This window comes from Neodiprion lecontei, chromosome 5, assembly GCF_021901455.1.
Source record: "Neodiprion lecontei isolate iyNeoLeco1 chromosome 5, iyNeoLeco1.1, whole genome shotgun sequence".
NCBI lineage: Eukaryota > Metazoa > Arthropoda > Insecta > Hymenoptera > Diprionidae > Neodiprion > Neodiprion lecontei.
Window position 1 is genome coordinate 21,175,288 of NC_060264.1, and position 19,511 is coordinate 21,194,798.

At 35.9% G+C, this 19,511-nt stretch overlaps 1 protein-coding gene across 5 annotated transcripts in view; it reads right to left on the minus strand.

Annotated features, from left to right (window-relative positions):
* Positions 1 to 19,511, minus strand: part of LOC107223124 (histone demethylase UTY) — a 62,158-nt gene that overhangs the window by 5,465 nt on the left and 37,182 nt on the right. For all 5 annotated transcript variants that reach the window (XM_046740696.1, XM_046740699.1, XM_046740698.1 and 2 more), the window contains 9 exons: positions 15,693 to 15,871; positions 13,373 to 13,501; positions 10,545 to 10,728; positions 10,087 to 10,302; positions 9,695 to 9,856; positions 9,206 to 9,392; positions 8,282 to 8,596; positions 6,429 to 6,831; positions 1,465 to 1,803 (listed from right to left, as the gene is read on the minus strand). In XM_046740696.1, coding sequence (XP_046596652.1) covers positions 1,465 to 1,803; positions 6,429 to 6,831; positions 8,282 to 8,596; positions 9,206 to 9,392; positions 9,695 to 9,856; positions 10,087 to 10,302; positions 10,545 to 10,728; positions 13,373 to 13,501; positions 15,693 to 15,871 — 2,114 coding nt within the window. The remainder of the gene's footprint in view (positions 1 to 1,464; positions 1,804 to 6,428; positions 6,832 to 8,281; positions 8,597 to 9,205; positions 9,393 to 9,694; positions 9,857 to 10,086; positions 10,303 to 10,544; positions 10,729 to 13,372; positions 13,502 to 15,692; positions 15,872 to 19,511) is intronic.

Below are 19,511 nucleotides of genomic sequence, written 5' to 3' on the forward strand. Positions count from 1 at the left end.
CCCAAATAAGCCATTGAATAATATCCATCAAATGTTCGTATAACCAGGTAAGAGGACGACCAGGATCGATGTTGACTACAAGAGAAAGAGGTGTTTTGCGGAATGAACAGCAACGCAAATATAGAGAAAAAAAATAATACAAAGAAGGTGACTTTGGAGAATAACCGGCAGAGCGGTAGTAAAAATAATTCAACGAAGGATGTCGAAGAATTAGAAGAATCGATTGTGATTATTGATTTGGAAAATAAATCAAGAGGACGACCAACCAATGTGATGGACATAGAGGAGTGAAAAATTAGACGACGAGGACAGCAGCGAAAATATAGGGAAGCGAACAAAAAATATCATACTGGCTTTTCAACCAACGAACAGAAAGGAGGAGTTTCAACCAGCAGACAAGGCGATGGAGACAGTGGATGGTCGGACGTATCACAAAAGAAAAAGGAAAATAAAATTGTAAGTGTGAATAACCAAATAAGCCAGAGAATAATAATAAACAAATATTCCTATAACCAGGCAAGAGGACGACCAGGATCTATGTTAACCACAAGAGAAAGGGGTGTTTTGCGGAGTGAACAGCAACACAAATATAGAGAAAAAAATAATATAAAGAAGGTGATTTTGGAGAATAACGGGCAGAGCGGTAGCAAAAATAATTCAGCAAGTCAAGGAGATAGATCGATATCAATAGAGAAGGAACACCAATTTTCAACCAACGAATGGAAGCTTAGATTGATGAAAAAAAGAAACGTAAGCACAGAAGGAATTGAAGTGGACAGCAAGTGCAGACCTGTCATCAAATCAACATGAAGGAATTCGCTTGTCTACTTGACAATGCGTAAGGAAATAGTGAGGCGCGCAGCGCCGAGATGGGGTTGGCGCGCGAAGCGCGCAGGGGCGAAGCCCCTAGTAATACAAATTTTGAAAATTACATTGGAAATATATGGAAGAAACCTCAGATACTGCTCCTTTGTTTAAAATCGATGCAAAACTGTTTAAAGTTTCGGTAATTTGTTCGATTTTCCTTTACCATGGCTCATTTCATGTAAAAGATTGTTTTCTACAAATTGGTCGCCTAAACACGATTTTTTTTTTATCAAGGGGACATTATTGAATACTTAAATACTTGTTATATTCTTGTTCAAGTTTTGCGAACCTTCAATTTTTTTAACCTTCTACACGTTGATTCCCACTCAAGGAAAAGACAAGGAAAAAAAGAAAAAAAAAAAAAATACATGGTAAAATGAGAGAAACTTGCAGAATAAGATACTAATACGTGTAGAAGGCATAAAAAAAAAAAAAAAAACAAGAAATAAAAAAACAAAGCTGAAAATGAACGGAATAACAAAAAGCGGTCAACAAAATTAAATTAATTTAACAAAACAATAGAAGACGATATAGGTATGAGGTGAAGAAAAGAAGAAAAAGGAAGAAATGGAAACAAGCAATGTCCTTTAAACTCACCTTGACCGATGGAACTATCCAGGATAGATCTCGCGTCCATATCTATGCTAAGTTCGTTCTCAGGTTGGGTTTCACAGAGGCTTTCAAGTTTGAGGACGGGTTCGACCCTGACGTGAGGTTCAATTTTACTGGTGCTCGAAGTGGCCTCGCATTTTATCGTTTCTACTGTTGGCGATGATTTTCTATAGCGCTTTGCTAAATGACCTTCTGGTCTCGAGGATGCCATTGCCGACGCCGGCGGATGAGAATCGTCCAATTTTTCTACCTTTATGTCTTTCACCTTTTCACTCGTCGCTTCGTCTATATTTGACGGTGAAAATGGTCCAGAACTCAGCGTCCCTAATATTGACAACAAAAAACAAAAGAGACACATGAATATAAATAAAATTCAATTACCTGATAACATACCTGGAAAAAATAACAAGTATTATATGAAATTGCTTTTTTTTCTACCGGTTCTTTCTCTTGCCTAACTTTACTTCAGCAGCTTTTTCTGTAATTTTCTTTCGCGTTAAATAACATTTGAGTCTCGCTTGAGTGTTGGCCAGGTTTAGATGTGTTTACCTGAACATCTTACTGAGTGCAAAAACAAAGCACGCACCTTGTATTGAACTGTTGTTATGTTGTATATAAACTCGTAATATTACAAGATAGTGAGAGAGTGAAAAACACACTAACAAAAGGCTTGGCCATTATGGCCTTGCTTATAAATAAATCTGTGATTACACAGCCACAGGAAAATGCTGCAGAAAACACTGAATTTTCTAAACCGTCAAATGTAAAAAGCTGGAATCTAGGGAATAGAAAAAGAAACAAAAGCAGCCTCGAAGACCATAATTAACTAAAGAAGAGACAAACATGGATCAAGGATTACACCAATAACAAGTTTCAAGCGCTTGAAGAAACTCAAGAGACTGAAAATTTGGCTGGAAACAACAAAGCCGTTGAAACCGAAAATAAAACAAATAAAGTCGAAGTGCAAAAATCACTGCCAATTTTCGTAAATGGTGTCTATAATATATGCTCTCTAAAAACTATTCTTGATAATATCGCAAAAGACAGTTACTCCTTAAAAAGCCTCGCAAATAATGAAGTCTAAATTCAACCGCACCTCAGTGAAAAATATCTACCTATCGTCGAAGAATTAAAGAAGAGAAATACTGACTTTTACACCTATCAAAAAGAAAACAGGACAAAACTTACAAAGCAGGGCTAAGAAATATGCACCCGTTAATAGACACTGATGAAGTAGAAGGTGAAATTGAAAAGGATGATTACAAGGTGTTCAAAATCACAAACATAAGGCAAAGTATAAAAAAAAAGCCATTGCCACTATTCTTTGTTGAATTAGAAACAAAAGATAAGAAATAAGAAAAAAATATATGAGATTAATAAATTACTTCACCTAATCGTGCGTTTCGAACCTCCGAGAACAAAGAGTAAAATAAGACAGTGTATGAAGTGTCGGAAATATGGTCTCACTAGAAACTTCTATTTCAAGAGTCCTGTCTGCGTGAAATGCGCAAAAAAAATCTGACAACAGACTGCCCGGCAAAAAAAAAAAAATAATAAAGCAAGTGAAATGCGCAAATTGTGACGGGAACCACTCGGCAAGATATAGAGAATGCGAGGTACGAATGCGAGGGCAAAAAAAAAAAATGTTTCCAACATTAAGAGCAAGACATCTAAATGAAAATACTGACAATAGAACTGATAATTTCCAAATTCAAGATAATACCGTCGGCCCAAACCTCTCTTATGCTCAGACAGTAAACGACAATATTTACAAAACTCAAGAATCAAAACAAACACAGGCTCAAGAGCTCTCAACTGCAAAAAACAAAAGTACCCGGAAGAAATGATGAGTTAGCTGATGATTAGAATGGATACCATGTTTAAACCTCCTCACCACACTGATAAACAAAATAAAATGAGTGAAGAAATCAAAATAGTCTTATGGAATGCAAACGGCTTAGCTCAAAGAAGACTGGAATCAAAAACATTTATAATAAATCATGATATCGATATAGTCTTAATATCGAAAACTCACTACACATAGAAAAACTACTCCAAAATTCCATATTATTCAGTATATTCTGCAAATCATACAAAAGGGAAAGCGCACGGCGGTACAGCTGTAATAATAAAAAAAAAAGATTAAACGCTACGAAAATGAAAATTATTGTGAAGATTTCCTATAAGCTGCTAACGTTACGAAAGAGGATAGGAACGGACCTATTATTATCTCTGCTGTATATTGACCGCCAAAATATGAGATCAGCAAAGACAAATTTACTAACTTTTTCGAAAGGCTATGAAATCGTTTCCTAGCACACGGAGACTATAAAGCGAAACACCCCTGGTGAAAATCCAAGTCATTAAATCCAAACCTCAAAGGCAGACAATTGTACTCATCTATGAAAGCTGGTAATCTCATGGCATTATCTACGGGAGAGCCTACCTATTGGCCTTCAGACACAAGTAAGATGCTTGATTTAATTAACTTTGCAGTTGTGAAAGGTATAAATACAAGTCGCTTCATTGCAGAATCTCGTTTCGATCTAACTTCGGATCGCTCACCGGTAATAATTAAATCGGCTTTTCAAATCAAAAGAGTACAAAATAACCATTTTCTACACAATAAAAAAACTAATTGGGAAAATTACAGAGCAATCTTAGAGGACACAATGACGTTTAATATACCCATCCGAACTTTGGAAGACATAGAAAATTTGATTGAACAATTTAACATAAAATTACACGAATCCATAAATCTAGCAATACCCCCAATTAAACAGCAAACTACAAAATTAAATGGTTTGAAAAGTATTCTCAGAAAAATAAAAGTAAAAAGAAAGTTGAGGAATATCTGGCTGAGGAGTAGATCTGATCTGGATAAAACTAAACTAAACAAAGCGACCAAAGAACTTAAAAAGTACCTGTTAGAAGACAAAAATGAGGGCATCCGTAATTCCTTGGAAAAGGTGACAGTCGCTGGGACTACTGACTACTCACTTTGGAAAGCAACGAAACAATAAATCGTCCACAGCAGTTTGTTTCTCCGATAAAATCGAACTATGGAAATTGGGCAAGAAAGGATGCAGAAAAAGCTGAAACCTTTGCTAAACACCTTCAAAACGTTTTTAACACGCTAGCCCGTCAAATCACAAAAGAAGAAGAACTATACATAATCAAGGATATGCAAATAAATCAAATAGCAGACCAAAAGAGCAAAATCAAAGAAGTAATTAACATAGTCAAAAAGCTCAAAAATAGAAAATCAGCTGGTTACGACAGCATTAGTGTTAGAATGATCAAAGAACTCCCGCCTAAGGCAATACGTTTCATCACCATTCTAATAAATGCAATTGTACGATTATGTTATTTCCCTACCCAATGGAAAGTTGCACAAATAATCCTAATTGCTAAACCTGGCAAAGCTCCAGAGATCGTTACATCGTACAGGTCGATAAGTCTACTACCTATGCCTACTAGGTATGGCACCAGGGTTTATTACTTAGAGATAGAAAAATGTTGCCCAATAATTTATATTATCTACTACGATTGTATTTAAACAATAGAACTTTCCAGGTAAAAATAAAAAACGAGATAACAAAACTTTATCCGACAAATGCTGATGTTCCTCAAGGAAGCGTACTGGGTCCGACCTTGTATTTAATCTACATTGCCGACATACCTACTATGGACAGAATAACAAATACGACTTATGCCGATGATACTGCTATACTGGCATCCCACACAAGTCCAGCGATTGCTTCCTTTCGTTTTCAAAAGTATTTACTAAAAGTACAACAATGGTATGAAGTCTGAAGAGTAGCTGTCAATGAAAACAAAACAAAGCAGATAACCTTTACTTTACGAAAAGATACATGTCCTGCAGCATACTTAAACGACCAACCCATACCGCAATCAAATAAAGCAAAATACCTTGGGATGCATCTAGATCGACGCCTAACATGGTGAGAACATATCTGAACAAAACAAAAACAACTTAGCCTCAAGATTATAAATATGTACTGGTTGTTAGGAAAAGAATCTAAACTCTTTACTGAAAACAAGATAATACTGTACAGAACCATAATTAAACCAGTGTGGATCTACGGTATCCAACTGTGGGGAACTGCCGCTAACTCAAATATAGAAATAATCGACCGATTCCGGAACAAAACTCTGAGAAACTTATTGAACGCGCCGAGGTTTGTATCGAATGAGATATTACGGAAAGAGACGAACATATCAACAGTCAAACAACAAGTGCAAACTTTCTCTCAAAGATACAAAGATAGATTATACCAACATCCAAATCGTCTTGCTATAAAACTACTACAACAATCATCAAGTGCATCAAGATTTAAGAAGTATGAGTTTTATCTTCAATGATAATTTAAATTGATTTATAACTGTCCAATAATAAAATGAATTGATAAAAATGTAATTATTGTATAAAAATATAAATAGCGTTTAATGGTACTTGATATAATGTACATAAAATTCAGCTTATTGACTACCCAGACGGATTGTGAAGAAAAATGGAGTTAGATCAAACACAAAAAAATAAAATTTAATATCTAAAGAGCTCCGAAAACCAACTTCAAGCCCAAATAAAATTTCAAGTGTGTCTAATAACGGCCATTTTGATTTTGTTTCTAACAAGGAACATCAGCTAGGTGTCCCCCTTCTATTTCGGTGCAACTCTTGTATGTTGTAGAACATTGAAAACTGAAAGACACCAAATTCTTTTCTACCGGCAGAAAACGGTTTAAAGAGGTGAAAACGACTCCCAAAGATGGACACCCAATGGAGTGGTTTCTCAGTTTCGGATAGAAGCGCTTCATTCAAATACATTAAGTGCGCGTAGAAATCATCCCGTTGCGTTACCATTAAAATTGAGAGAAACCTGTAACTTAGCAAAAAAAAAGTCCAAATCAAATGGTAACACTTACCGGGTGTGCCGTGGTTCGTGATCGTATTTGGATCCTCCTTCACGTCGAGATCTTCAGAACCAAAGTGTTTTAGAAGATCCTCAGCCAGAGAAGTGGCAATATCTTTCTGAGAGAGAAGAGCCTGGAGTTCCTGATCTGTGACACCAAGATCCTTGTTCCCTGCCGATCCCTCGGGATAACTGTTCGTCGTTGACGATATCTGAGTGTAACCCTGAGCTGCGTACTGATTAGACTGATACTGGTTGAACTGCCCGCTGCCTGGAACCTGGCGTTGAGGGTAATTCGGGTCTGAGGCTGATTTATAAGGCATGCCTGGTGATTGTTGAGCGTTTCCAGTTGCCGCCGCATTGTAACCGATGTTAGAATCCGAGAAACCGGTCTGAAGAGCGACCGTTCCTCCTTGCTGAAAGTTTTTCAAATTGTCCCAAGTTGGAGGAAATTCAAGTACTGGGACAATGCGAACTTGGTAACTAATTCAGGCAAGGGTTTGAACGTTTCTCCGAGATTCCATGTTCGTTATTTGTCTGATTTTGAGTCACGTGGCCTTACGTCAACTTCATTTTGATCAAAGAAATCAAAGTTTGGCAGCTAAATTGTAATTTGATCATTTCGACGTGTTACAAAATGTATTCATTACGCGGATTGAAAAAATTTTTATAAAAAAAATAGTTTCTGAACAAACATGTGTGTCCTTTTTTTTTAGAAATAACTCAGTGATTGAATACTCTGTCGTGATTTCTTTTAAATTGATGATTATTTCTTTCTACGCAACAATCCTCTGTAGCCTATGATTAATACACTAAAACCTGAATCATAAGACTGGAATCTTGTCATCTGTTACAGAAACGGAGGCATCAATTTACTGAAATTGTGAATTTCTGACATTTCTCAGAACACACAGACAGAAATTTTGCGGAAACATCGAAAATCAGTTTTCTTTTCTTCAAATCTGCGATATGAAATAAAATTCTGAAAAATTATGATTTTCCTGTAAACATTGTTTCGATTTTCGGTTTTAACTGCACGTAGGACAGAAACATCCATCCATGAAGTTCCAAAAGAATATCTAAGTTCTTTCCAGAATCTTCTCTAGAATTTCTTGAAATCTCTCAGACATTAAGGGCTATTCATAAATTACGTGCCTCTATTCATCCACCCCCCCCCCCCCATGTCATTTTTGGTGGATATTTCCTAGATCCCCCCCGAAAGGCACGTAGTTCAAAAAAATGATAAACAAGTCATTTTTTTTTTTACGTTTATTATTGTAAGTCATCCCAAGAAACTATTAGCGAAGACTAACCAGGCATCCAAATCATTATTAACAGGAAAAAAATTTTTTTTTCAGCTTTTTTGTGATAATCAAGCGAGTTTCAAGTGTACCTATTACGAAGGCACGTCATTGAAACCCGTGACTGCAATAGAGATAATATTGCGCTCAAGAAAATGAATTACAATCTATCAATTATAAATCCACGTATCGCAGACTAAAATCCCCCCATCTAGCCTAGCATAGTCTTTCATCAAAACCCCTCCCCCCTTAAACTAGCTACATCGTTTATAGATAGGCCCTTATTGAAATAATTCAAACTTGTCCAACAATAATACAGAATGTTCGGAATGTTTAAAAAAACAATTGAAGAAGAAAGACCAGATTAATTCATGGAGTAAATCATTGGAGAGACTATGGAAATCGATTGATCGTGAAGAATGAAAAAAAAAAAGAAAGTTTTCGATCGGTAAAATGTACCCTGAATTGTTTAAATGCAGGCGAATTTGCCCTCTCTTAAATTGCCAATCAGAAATTTCCACAAATTCTGCCAGTATAATTAATTTTTAAAAATCGGAAAGCTTACCGGCTGCTGTGGGATTCCGTAATTTTTGACAACCCCGGGCTGACCGGGCAGCGCGTGAGCGTAAACCGTCGGATAACCGGGTTGTCCAGGTCTTAGTCCGCGCTGTGCAGCCTGCTGCTGTTGCAGTCTGCAGTGTTGTTGATGCTGCTGCATTGCTCTGTACGAGTGTTGCAACTGGGCTAGCAAACCCTGCTGCTGAGGCGTTAGGCTACCGTGATTTTGTTGGAGGAAATGAAGCATCTGAAGTTGCTGCGAAGATAGGTAAAACGGAGGCGGTCGCTGCTGAGCTGCTGGAGATATCGGCTCTTCTCCAGGCTACGATGGAAAAGCAATTTCAGTATTTGCAGATTATTGGATCGTTGCGTTTTTGTGATTTCACATTTTCGAGAAGGAAAAAACGTAGAACTAGTAAAATTTCATACAATTTTAGGTTGTGCCTGGCTTCCTAGCTTTGAAACGAACATTATATTTTCTTTGGGTATTTAGGTTTGAAAATTGAGATTTCTCAGGATTTTAAACTGCTATCGGATTGTATTTTATTTAAATAATCAATATAAGTTTACTTTCGTTCTAGGTTTAGAGTGGAAACAATACGTTCGATTTTAAATTTAACTCGATCGTTCAGATACTACAGTTTTTTGAGCATCAAAATTTCTTCTTTTTCTTACGACAAATTTAACGCTAATGATAAAATCTTAATTTGTAAAAAGTAACGGGATTTTTTACTTTCCCTAACTTTCGATCACTTTTTGTGATTTTGAACTGACCTTTCTCTCTCGGTATTCATCGGACAGAACTCGAAATTTCAAAATTCGAAAGGAATAGTTATTGATATGAAAAAACAGCGCGCTGAAAAATAAATTTCCCCACAACAGATACAGTGGAAAAATTGCAAGAATAATAATTTGAGTATTAAAATTTTACTTTGAATCGTTTTGTGTTGATATTCTGCCCCTGTCCTTGAGGATACGGAGGCGGAGGACCCGGCGGTGCCGAATTATACTTGTAACCGACGCCGCTCTGCGTTTGTTGCTGTTGCTGTTGCCTACTTGACATTTCAGCACTGATCGGTAGATTCCAAGCTTCCTCGATTGATGGCAACTGCCGCCTTCTGAAGAACAAGATGAAAAACAACCAAAATTAAACGAACTTAAATTAAAGAAATGAAAATCGAAATAATGAGAGGTGAAAGGTAAACTGAAAATTTCTTTTTAATAGAATTCAATCTCTGACAAAAAAGAAGTCACTCAAAAGTTGAGAGGAAAGTGTACGGCGAATAAAGACCAAAGCAAAAGGGAAAAAAAAGAAAAACAAACAGAAACGACATTTCTCGATCAGACTTTTGTTCAACTTGATTTAAAAATTGATTTGAATGGGATCAAGAGGAACGCGTGAAATATGTTTTAAACTCACTTGGTAGCAATGGAAGGCATCGGTGCCTGGCTTAAATGATTCTGAAGAAATGTTATGCGGTGTTGGAGCGATGGGTTCATTGGTGTCCCACCACCGTTGCCCTTCTTCGCACCAGCAATACCCGTGAGAGGAACTGCAGTGCTTGGTGTATTGTTGTTTCCCCTGAAAATAACCATAAACGAATTAAAAATTAATCACAAAAACAGTCTGAACATTATTCATCCCTGAAAAAGAATTGAAGGTCTTCAATAATCGTAAATATTTTTGCTCTATTATTACATGTAAGTAAAATCAGAATGATGCGAAGGATTGAAAAATGAATAAAATAAAAAAAAAAAAACTAAGGCGATTCGTATGAAACAAAATCGAAAGTTGTGTATTTTTTTTCTTACCTCGACGCATTCACGTAACAAGCAAGGGCGTCTTTCGGTTGGCTAACACTTTCGTAAAGTATACCAAGATTGGTCCAAGCGGCCGAATGTGATTTATCCAACTGTACAGCGCATATGTAAGCCTGAAGTGCGTCCATAGGCTGATTCTGCTGCTGATAAAGAACCCCTATGCTGCACCAAGTGTCGGCATTGCCCTCAGATTTTTCCACCGAATTTCTGCAAGTGTTTCCTCCATTTATTGGTTCGTTAATTATTATTTTTTTTTCTAATATTCTAGGGACTTTTATTCGAATTCGTGATCATCTAATGCAAATGTAATCATCTCCATTTGTTCGGTCAATCATTATTGTTGTTATTATTATTATTTATATTAATTTAAAAAAAAATAAATCTATGTATAAACTATTTTTATTTTAATTTGTAGTAATCGGATGTAAAACGAATTCGTAAATTTTTACCTGTAAGCTATAAAAGCGTCGTGAACTTTTCCAGAGGCGGCTAAACACCTGCCCAAAAGATACAAACTCTGACCACTCTTTGGTTCAGCTTCGATTGATTGTTGTAGACACTTTATCGCTATCGTCTGCTTTTGCGGTCTGGTAACGCCGAGTATCGAACAGTCAACCACGTGGTACATCCACCCTGAAATACAATACGCATTTTTAACAATTATAATAATCACAAAAACCAATCAAATTTATGTAACTAATTACTCATTTGCTTCAGGAAAATAGAAAAAGCCACAAAATTGCTTATAATCACATCAAAACTGACTGACTGAAATACCTATATCCTGAAATTTATATCCACAGTTTGAAGACCCGCGTGTTGTATAACTTTGAGCTGAAATTTTCACCCTGTTACGTTTAAGACGAGAGGAGAACTGCAGCTGCTCAGATCGCCTAGCTCTCAGTTATATTATAAACCGAACCATATTTAAGGTACGCTTCGTTCAAGACGAGGAAGGGAGAAATATTATTTCTGCACAGGTATAAATTCCATTCCTCAGACGATTTCCAACTTTTAACTACATTGCTTGCGATGTGCAGCATAACTATTTCCACACGTGACTAGAGAGTGGAAATTTAGGTAAATTATATAGCTAAGAATTGATATCGTCTTTAGAGAAATATATCAAACACATAATTTTTAGAAAAGATCAGCGGGGTATTATTATCCGTGAAAAATCGAGTCGATTCAGTCAAAGTGAATTTACCGAAGTTCGGATGATTTTCAGATTGGGGCGATTTAAGTCTATGCAAATCAGGATTCACCTTTTCGTAAGGATCGCGTGACATTTCAATTAGCGAGAAGTTCGGATAGTTGTGGATAAAAAAAAAGGCTGAATATACGAGACTCGTGCAAAAGAGAAAACAAAAGAAAGCAACTCCATTTACAAACTCTATAATAGGTACATTTTCACAACTTGTGAAACTAAGCTCATATCGATTTGACGCTTCTCGTATAGTGTTTAATGGATATCAACGTTGCTCAATTTTTTCATTTACGCGACAAATCAGGATTAACAGAATTTCGGGGAATTCCGAACTGCCGAAATTTTGAGTACCGTAATAATACAATATAGTGTAATAAAATTACGTGAAGTGAAAACTTTCCAGGAATCCAACAGACTGACTGAGAATCGACTCAATCACTTAGTCAGTGACTACAAATGAACTTTATTTGATGTAAAATTACAGTCCTAAATAAAGTTTACGATAGACCGAGGTGCAGAGAACTGTGCTTTGGCAATATATATTGTACCCGAGCATATAAAAAGATGAATTATGTTACCTCCAAAGGTATATGCCATTGTCTCGAAAAAAAAAAAAATCTCCCCAAGCGTTGTTAATCCTTCGGAAAACTACCGACAATTGTTGGACTTGAATAAAATTGACGGAGCAAATCAGTCTTAGATTTTTTTCCAAAATGGTCGAAGTGATTATATGCTAACGAGCGTATTCATTAGCGGTGGATTTATGTAAGATTTACTAGAATTTTCAAAGTCTAACCGTCTTCTCAAAGTAGCGCGATTTGAAGTTCCCGCGCTAATCGACGCGTCGGGTAACGCGTGACCGTTACGAATAGGTGAATCCTGATTGGCGCAGATTTCGAATCGCTCCAGTTTGAAAACGGTTGGACCCTTGACGTTCTAGTAAACAGGGAAAAAGTGATATAAAAACAAGCAAACGAAATACGAACGCACAGTTCCTTGTTTAGTTCGATTTTCTTTTAATTTTTTTGATTTCGTTTACCAATGCTTGCACCGAAATTAAATTCACTGCGTTCAAAATTCATACCTAATTCGCAGATTCGAATCAGGGAAGGAATTAAAATTAAAACTTTAAAAATACCCGAACTTCAAATTTGTCTTAGAGATAATCGCAAAGTCGAAAAGGGCTCGTTGATGCGCCCTGTACCACCGTCGCCGCCACGGCCACCCCCGTGGAATAAATCAATACACGTGTCTGCAGCTACTTCGGTGTCGACAAAACCCTAAACCTCTCACGTTCACTCTCTATCTCAACCTATCTTCGCCTCGTCGCTGCTGCTATTTTTTCCGACGCTCTGAGATTCGTCGTCGCGTGATAAAAAGTCGAACGAAATGTAGAAAATTTACTAGAAATATTCTCGTTACAGCCACACGAATGCATAGGGAATTCCACGGTAGTTCAATCAAAGCCTAAACATGACGATATCATCTCAAATTTGGTCGATATATATTTTTTATCTTTAGCTACTGCTACTGTGCTTTTTATATTCTTTCTCATATTCTATCCCGCCAATAAGACTCGAGCGAATATTGGTCAGGGTTCGTACGCTTTTTGGAACCCAAAATTCCCCGACTTTTCCAGGTGTTCCAGCCTGGAAATAGGATTTTTTTCAGTAACCTTCCAAGAAATATGCCGCTGATTAATGAAAATTTGTTTGCTTATTAATACTAATACCTTCAACATTACCTAGTAATTAATTTACTGTCCGACTACTAATTTACAAACAACAGCCAGCGATTTTCAGTAAGAAAAAAAACGAAAGAAGGTTAGATATCAAGTAACGTACGTATAAGAACGAGTTTATTTCTTCAAGAAACTTAAAATTCCAGTCTTATTTGCGAAATTCTCTGACTTTTCCCTGCTGTAAGAAATTCCCCGAGTTTTGTCGGTTTTCCAGATTTTCCCTGTGCGTACGAACCCTGTTGGTGCTACTTGTGGGGGATAAAAGTGACGAATAACACCGTGCAATTTTGGTTATACATAGATACAATGTAACAAATAGGTAGACTTACCTAACTGTCGGCATATATCAGCCTGCAAATGCGAGGGTAAGGCCTTCTCCTTGAGGAGACCCTCGTAGTGCTCTTTGGCTAGTCGATACTTTCCTTGCACCTCGTATAAGTGAGCGATGTGAAATTTTACTGCAACAAATTTCAAATCACGATGATAAAATTAGAAGTCGGTTAGATTGAAATGAAAAAAAAAAATATTTTCTGAAAAACATTTATCAAAATATATAGTATAAGAGACTTTTATCTTAAGATATAATTCTTTAATTTTGCAATTAGTCGCTCAATTACCTTATCAAATTATTCTTTAAACATCATATATCGATAAGGTCGAAATTAATAAAGTTACCGTAACGACGCAATATGTTTATAACCACGGGATTGTCTGAAATTTAGTAAACCATAACAAACAAAAACAAAAAAAAAAAAAGGTCATATTTTGTAAGACCAACTCCTTAAAAGTCATTCTAAAGTTGGACAATAATAAATTTTTCCATCATGTATCGTTGCGTTAACGTTATTAACTTCAGTCTCCTAACATTGAATAATTTATTACAGATGCACGACAAAAAAACTCAAAGTAAAAGATGAAAGAAAAAAACTAACTAATATACGAATTAAGAAAATGGAGCGTTATTGCAAAATTTAACTTTTGCATATAATAGACATACATCATAAGTATAAAACAGATGCGGATGTGATAAAGATACGTCATAAAATTGTTACATACGACACACACGTACAAACACACGTATATGTACATTGTATATATAATATATAAATGATATAAGATACGCAAATGAAAAATGTATGAATGAATGAATGTATCTTCCCAAAGCAAAGCATACCGTACAAACCGTACAATAATACATGGAATGAGATCATTTGAAATTCGCGGTAAATTAAAAATGATGGTACTCATTTAAGCCATATTATCTCATGTTATACATGCGTAACAATTCTACGTACCATGAAATTATTGTTTTTTTTTTTCTAATTGTCTCTTTCTTATTAATCGGTTTCGCTTGTTTTTTTTTTCCTCACTAAATACCCACATCCGTAGTCATACTTTTTTTCCGCGAATTCATCATCATGCATGCGAATAATCTCTAATTAGAAAGCGTCATCATTGTCGTCATCATCCAGGCATCAATTAAAAAACGCGCGCACGTACAATGTTGTACAATTCTAAGATTCAACTGACCGAAAATGACTCGTTAACATGTCATAATATCGCTAAAACAGGCCAGTTTTAAGAGAATGAAAAACATAAAAATGAATAGTAAAAACAAGAATATCGATACTACCTATTTTTTTTTCCCCCTTTCCCCCGCGGTTTTCCACCAATTTCCGTACAGTTTATACGTATGTAAGGTACATACGTCGTATACATTGTATAATCAACAGACGTGCGAGTAATTAATTAAGTAATTAGGGGGATACGTATTAGATATACGTGATATAACATGCGGTCGCGTTGTTCCTGCTTTACGCGACTCTTACTCAAGTATACGTATACGCATATGTATACACGCACGCACGCACACGCACGCAACAATCCATACAGGCACATGAGCAGCGGTTAGTGACGTAATAGGATTAAAGCGCCAGCCGTTTTATGCTACCGGCTATACGTACCGTGTACATACACATACGAATTGCTCCTACATGCGTATGCATACGCACGTTCATCCACAAGAGAGTCTCTTTATCCAGGTCAAGTTCAATTAAGAAAGTGAGTAAAAGAAAGACGTTTCCGCGTATGGAGCATCTTGTGTGTATACATATTACTACATATGTACCTAGGTACGTATAATGCGTAACGGTACTCTCGTTTTAATTTTTACCTCTATATATATATTTGTGTTTCACAAAATTTTTATTTTCGAACTTCGCTACCTTATTTGAATGAACATTACAACGTTTATTGATATATACATATAATTATATATATTGATATATATATATATATATATATATATAATTATATATATTGATATATATATATATATATATATCAATAAACGATGCAATGTTCATTCAAATAAGGTAGTGAAGTTCGAAAATAAAAATTTTGTGAAACACCTTGAACCACCGATACTTTTATAAAATTATGAGGATAAAATTGAAGCGAATTTTTTTTCGTTTTTCAAAAAGTTTTACACGTTCCGCTGATGCCAACACCGTGACTGCTTATAGCTTCACGACTGCATTCGTTCATGTAATTCATTCATCCAAAGATCTATCCAATCGTTTATGTAGTTGGTGAAAATCATAGATTAAAAATGTTTTCATCATTCGTGAAACAAAAATTAATGCTCACTCTCGAGTTTAGAAAACGATGCGGGTGTTGTTGCGTCGATAAGAGCTAAGGTGAGATGTTTCAGGGCTGCTTCGAAGTCAGCGTTTATCTTGAGCATTAATCCAAGCCGTAAATGAACCTCGCAGGCCCTTGAGAAACCTGGTTCCACCCATAATACTTGTTGAAACGCCTTTATTGCCCTGGAACAAAAATATTCACCAATAAAAACACGTTATTATTGTTGTCATTATTGCCATCATCATTATTATTATTATTGTAAGTTCCACCATACTTCGTTGAACTATTAATGTGGTAATTGCCTCTTTATTTTTTAATACATTTATTCAATTGTTAAATCAAAAATTTATCCAACCACTCATCATTCGTTCGTTCATTCGACCGAATAATTTTATCTTCATTCGTTGGTTCATACATTAATTATTTACTCATTCACTCAAACATTTGTCGATTATTCATTCGTTCGTTCGTTCATTCATTCATTGGTACGTCACAGATTTACACTCACTTTCTATCCCATTTTTTTTTTTTTTTTTAATACGCCACGCTCTATAAAATAAATACTTTTTCGACAAGAAGTGTAAAATTTTTCTTGGGCGTTGAGCCAAGAGAAAAGAAGGTCTGAGTCACTGCAGCGCATATAATCAGCCATCACAACATCATCATTCGACACAACGCAGCGCATTAAACATCTGCATGTATATATATACAGACACACATGCATACGCGCCATGTGCGCATATATGCATTTGTGTAACCTAACCTTATCCCACACACAATACGAATGACCCAGTTTCTTCTCTCTCCTCAAGTGGTTAGGAAATATTTGTATTGGTACACACACACACGCGCATGTTTGTAAATGTTTTTGTTTTGTAATATATTTAGTTTGTAATAATAATGAACACCATGTTAGAAGACACAAGTGGCGCGGTAAATCATCGAAGATAGAAAGTATAAAGGAAAAACACTGCTATGTGCGTCAGATATACCGGGTATAACATGTGTTACAGATAAGCGAAGCACAATAACTCAATGTACGTGTCCATTATTGAATAACATGTATTAAAACAGAGGAGTGAGAATAACAAGGAGAACTTGTCGAGAGTTAATTAGTAAATGAACAAAAAAAAAAAAAAAAAAGAAAAGATAATTCTCTCATTTGTAATTTGTACGCATGTATACGTGTATGTAATATACATAAGAATGTTGTTTCCGGTTTTAGGTTTCCGGCTTACTCACTATACGTATTGTATGTACCATATAACCACGTCTGTTATCATTGTTTTTATTACTGTCATCGTAACCGTAATACGAGTCCACGAATTATAATATTCAACATTCGCATTAGCAGCAGCAATTCTTCTACAGATATACATGTAACACAACAAACACAGACATACAAGTATAATAATGATAATTATATTTTACACGTAATGAAAGATTGCGTTTTACAATCTTTGTCTGGCTTTTCACCTCTTCTCCCAATACGACGACGTGTCTATGAATAATGCATGTATATGTGTTATAATATTAATATATGTGCCGTGTCGTGCGGCACGTATTTCTTATCCAGCAGGTTTTGTTAGAGAGTCGATTGATTCATTCGTTCGCGTGTAATGTCACTTGACGTACATCGTGAATTTCGTTATATGTAGGAAAAAAGAAGCGTGGGAAACTCCTCGAAAAATAGATACAACGAACACGAGAAAAAATTTATATAGGAGAGGTGAAAAATTAAAAAGAAATAAAATGAATCGAATGAATACGAAAGAAAATTGATCTGGTTGTTTGTTTATTTATTTATTTATTTATATATTCATTCATTCATTCATTCATTCGTTCATTCGTCTCTCGATTCATTATAGCGATTGCTACTTACACAGCTATTTTATTTCACGCAATTTCAGATGATTTCTTACTACGTAATTAAATCGTGAGTTCGGGATTACGCACATTGATTTCAAGGGAATTTCGATTATTCCCGCTGCTATTACAAATGATCTCGATTTTTTTAAATTATACTGATTACGATCGATTTCAAACGACTACAATTTTACAACTTTCAGCATTCAACGATTTCATATCTGATTCCCATCGTAATCGGGATAGATTTGAAATTACCGCTTCCAGACGATTACCACTAATTAACTACAAACGGTTTAATATGCAGCCAAAAAATGATTCGAAATTATTTAAAAAAACAATTTTAAACAACTTATACATACAACATTCCAAAGATATCAACAATTCAACATATTTCACGTGAAAATGTCATCCGATTTTATTTTGGCTCGAATATAAATAACAAGGGAGAAAAAACACATGATACGGTTCATGATCTCGCGAGAAAATAAACTACAACGTATATGCGACGCATTTTTCGTATCGCCATTGCACACAGTATTCATATGCATGTAATATACGTGCATTAGATATGACAATGTATACGTCATGCAGAGAAAATCATTGTTATCCTCAACCAACAACCTCCGCACAACCTCACTCACAGATTCAGCTTTCTTATTCTTTTTCTCCTCCTTCGTCTTCTTCGTCTTCTTGCAGTCCATTCATCGAACAAGTTATACTCCTCTTTTTCTCCCCCACCCCCCCCCCCCCCCCTTCCGCTCCATCATCCGCTCTCAAAGCTCTTTATGTCAACGACTCATGCTGCTTATATTACGCAATTGCTTGGATCCGGACTATGACGTATACGTCCATTGCATATATGTTACATTACATATATACATATACCTACACACCAGAGAGAAGACTTTAAGCAGCGTCATCCACGAATATAGATATATACAAATATTTCAAATACATACAGACACATTCTCATACCGTATTCGCGACTCGCGAAAGTAATTATTGTCATGGGTCAGGTTTATGTTACGCGTATGTATACGTACAGTGTTGTTTTGTGTACGTGTCTACAGTGTAATAAAAATGATGTCAAGTTTAAGGTTAAGCTTTTACTATCGTGACACAGTTTTTTTTGTTATTTTGGAAAGAATTTTTTTTTGTTTTCCTTCATTTTTTGTCGGTCATAAACCTTAATCTGTCATGAGATAAGATTTTTTTTTTTAAAACGATTTTAAGAATATCGAAACTCGACTATTCGTAATTACACAAGATCCTTTACAATCTCCGTATCTTAAATTTCAATGATTTCTGTTTGACGTCGAGTCAAATTCGAGTTTATTTTACAATCGGTCTCATTCTAGTAGATTAATATTAGCCCGACTTCACGCAAGACGAGTACGGAAGAAAAAAAAAAAAAAAACCCATTTGCAATATGAAAATCTACGTAATTTGGTTACAGTCGGAAACTCGGAATTGCAATAAGCGCAGATCCGCTTCGGTCTTTACGTTAGAGGTCGGCTGCAGTCAGCTGGTACGAATGAAATCGAAGAACGTTCAGTGAGAGGGTCACGAACCAGCTTCGAGCAGCAGCCAAACTGCCGCAGATCAGCTGTGAAGTGCCCCACATAAATTATACGGTACGTATGTACGTTACATACCTGTCTAGATGTTATACAAGGTACGGTACACACGTTATTTATTTTACCTGCACTACATCGAGACGACCTTTACGCACGTGTGTAAGAAAAATTAGAATGCACCCCACATCTGTACATTATAAATATGTATGTATGTACACACACACACACACACACACGCATATATATATAGACAAATATGTAATGTAAGACATGCAATTTGTAACCAGTTCATAATCGTCGTCACGGAAGCAGAAAACTGCAGTTTACATACAACCGATGCATCGCTGCAAGTTTATGCTCGTAAAAGTAGTTATAA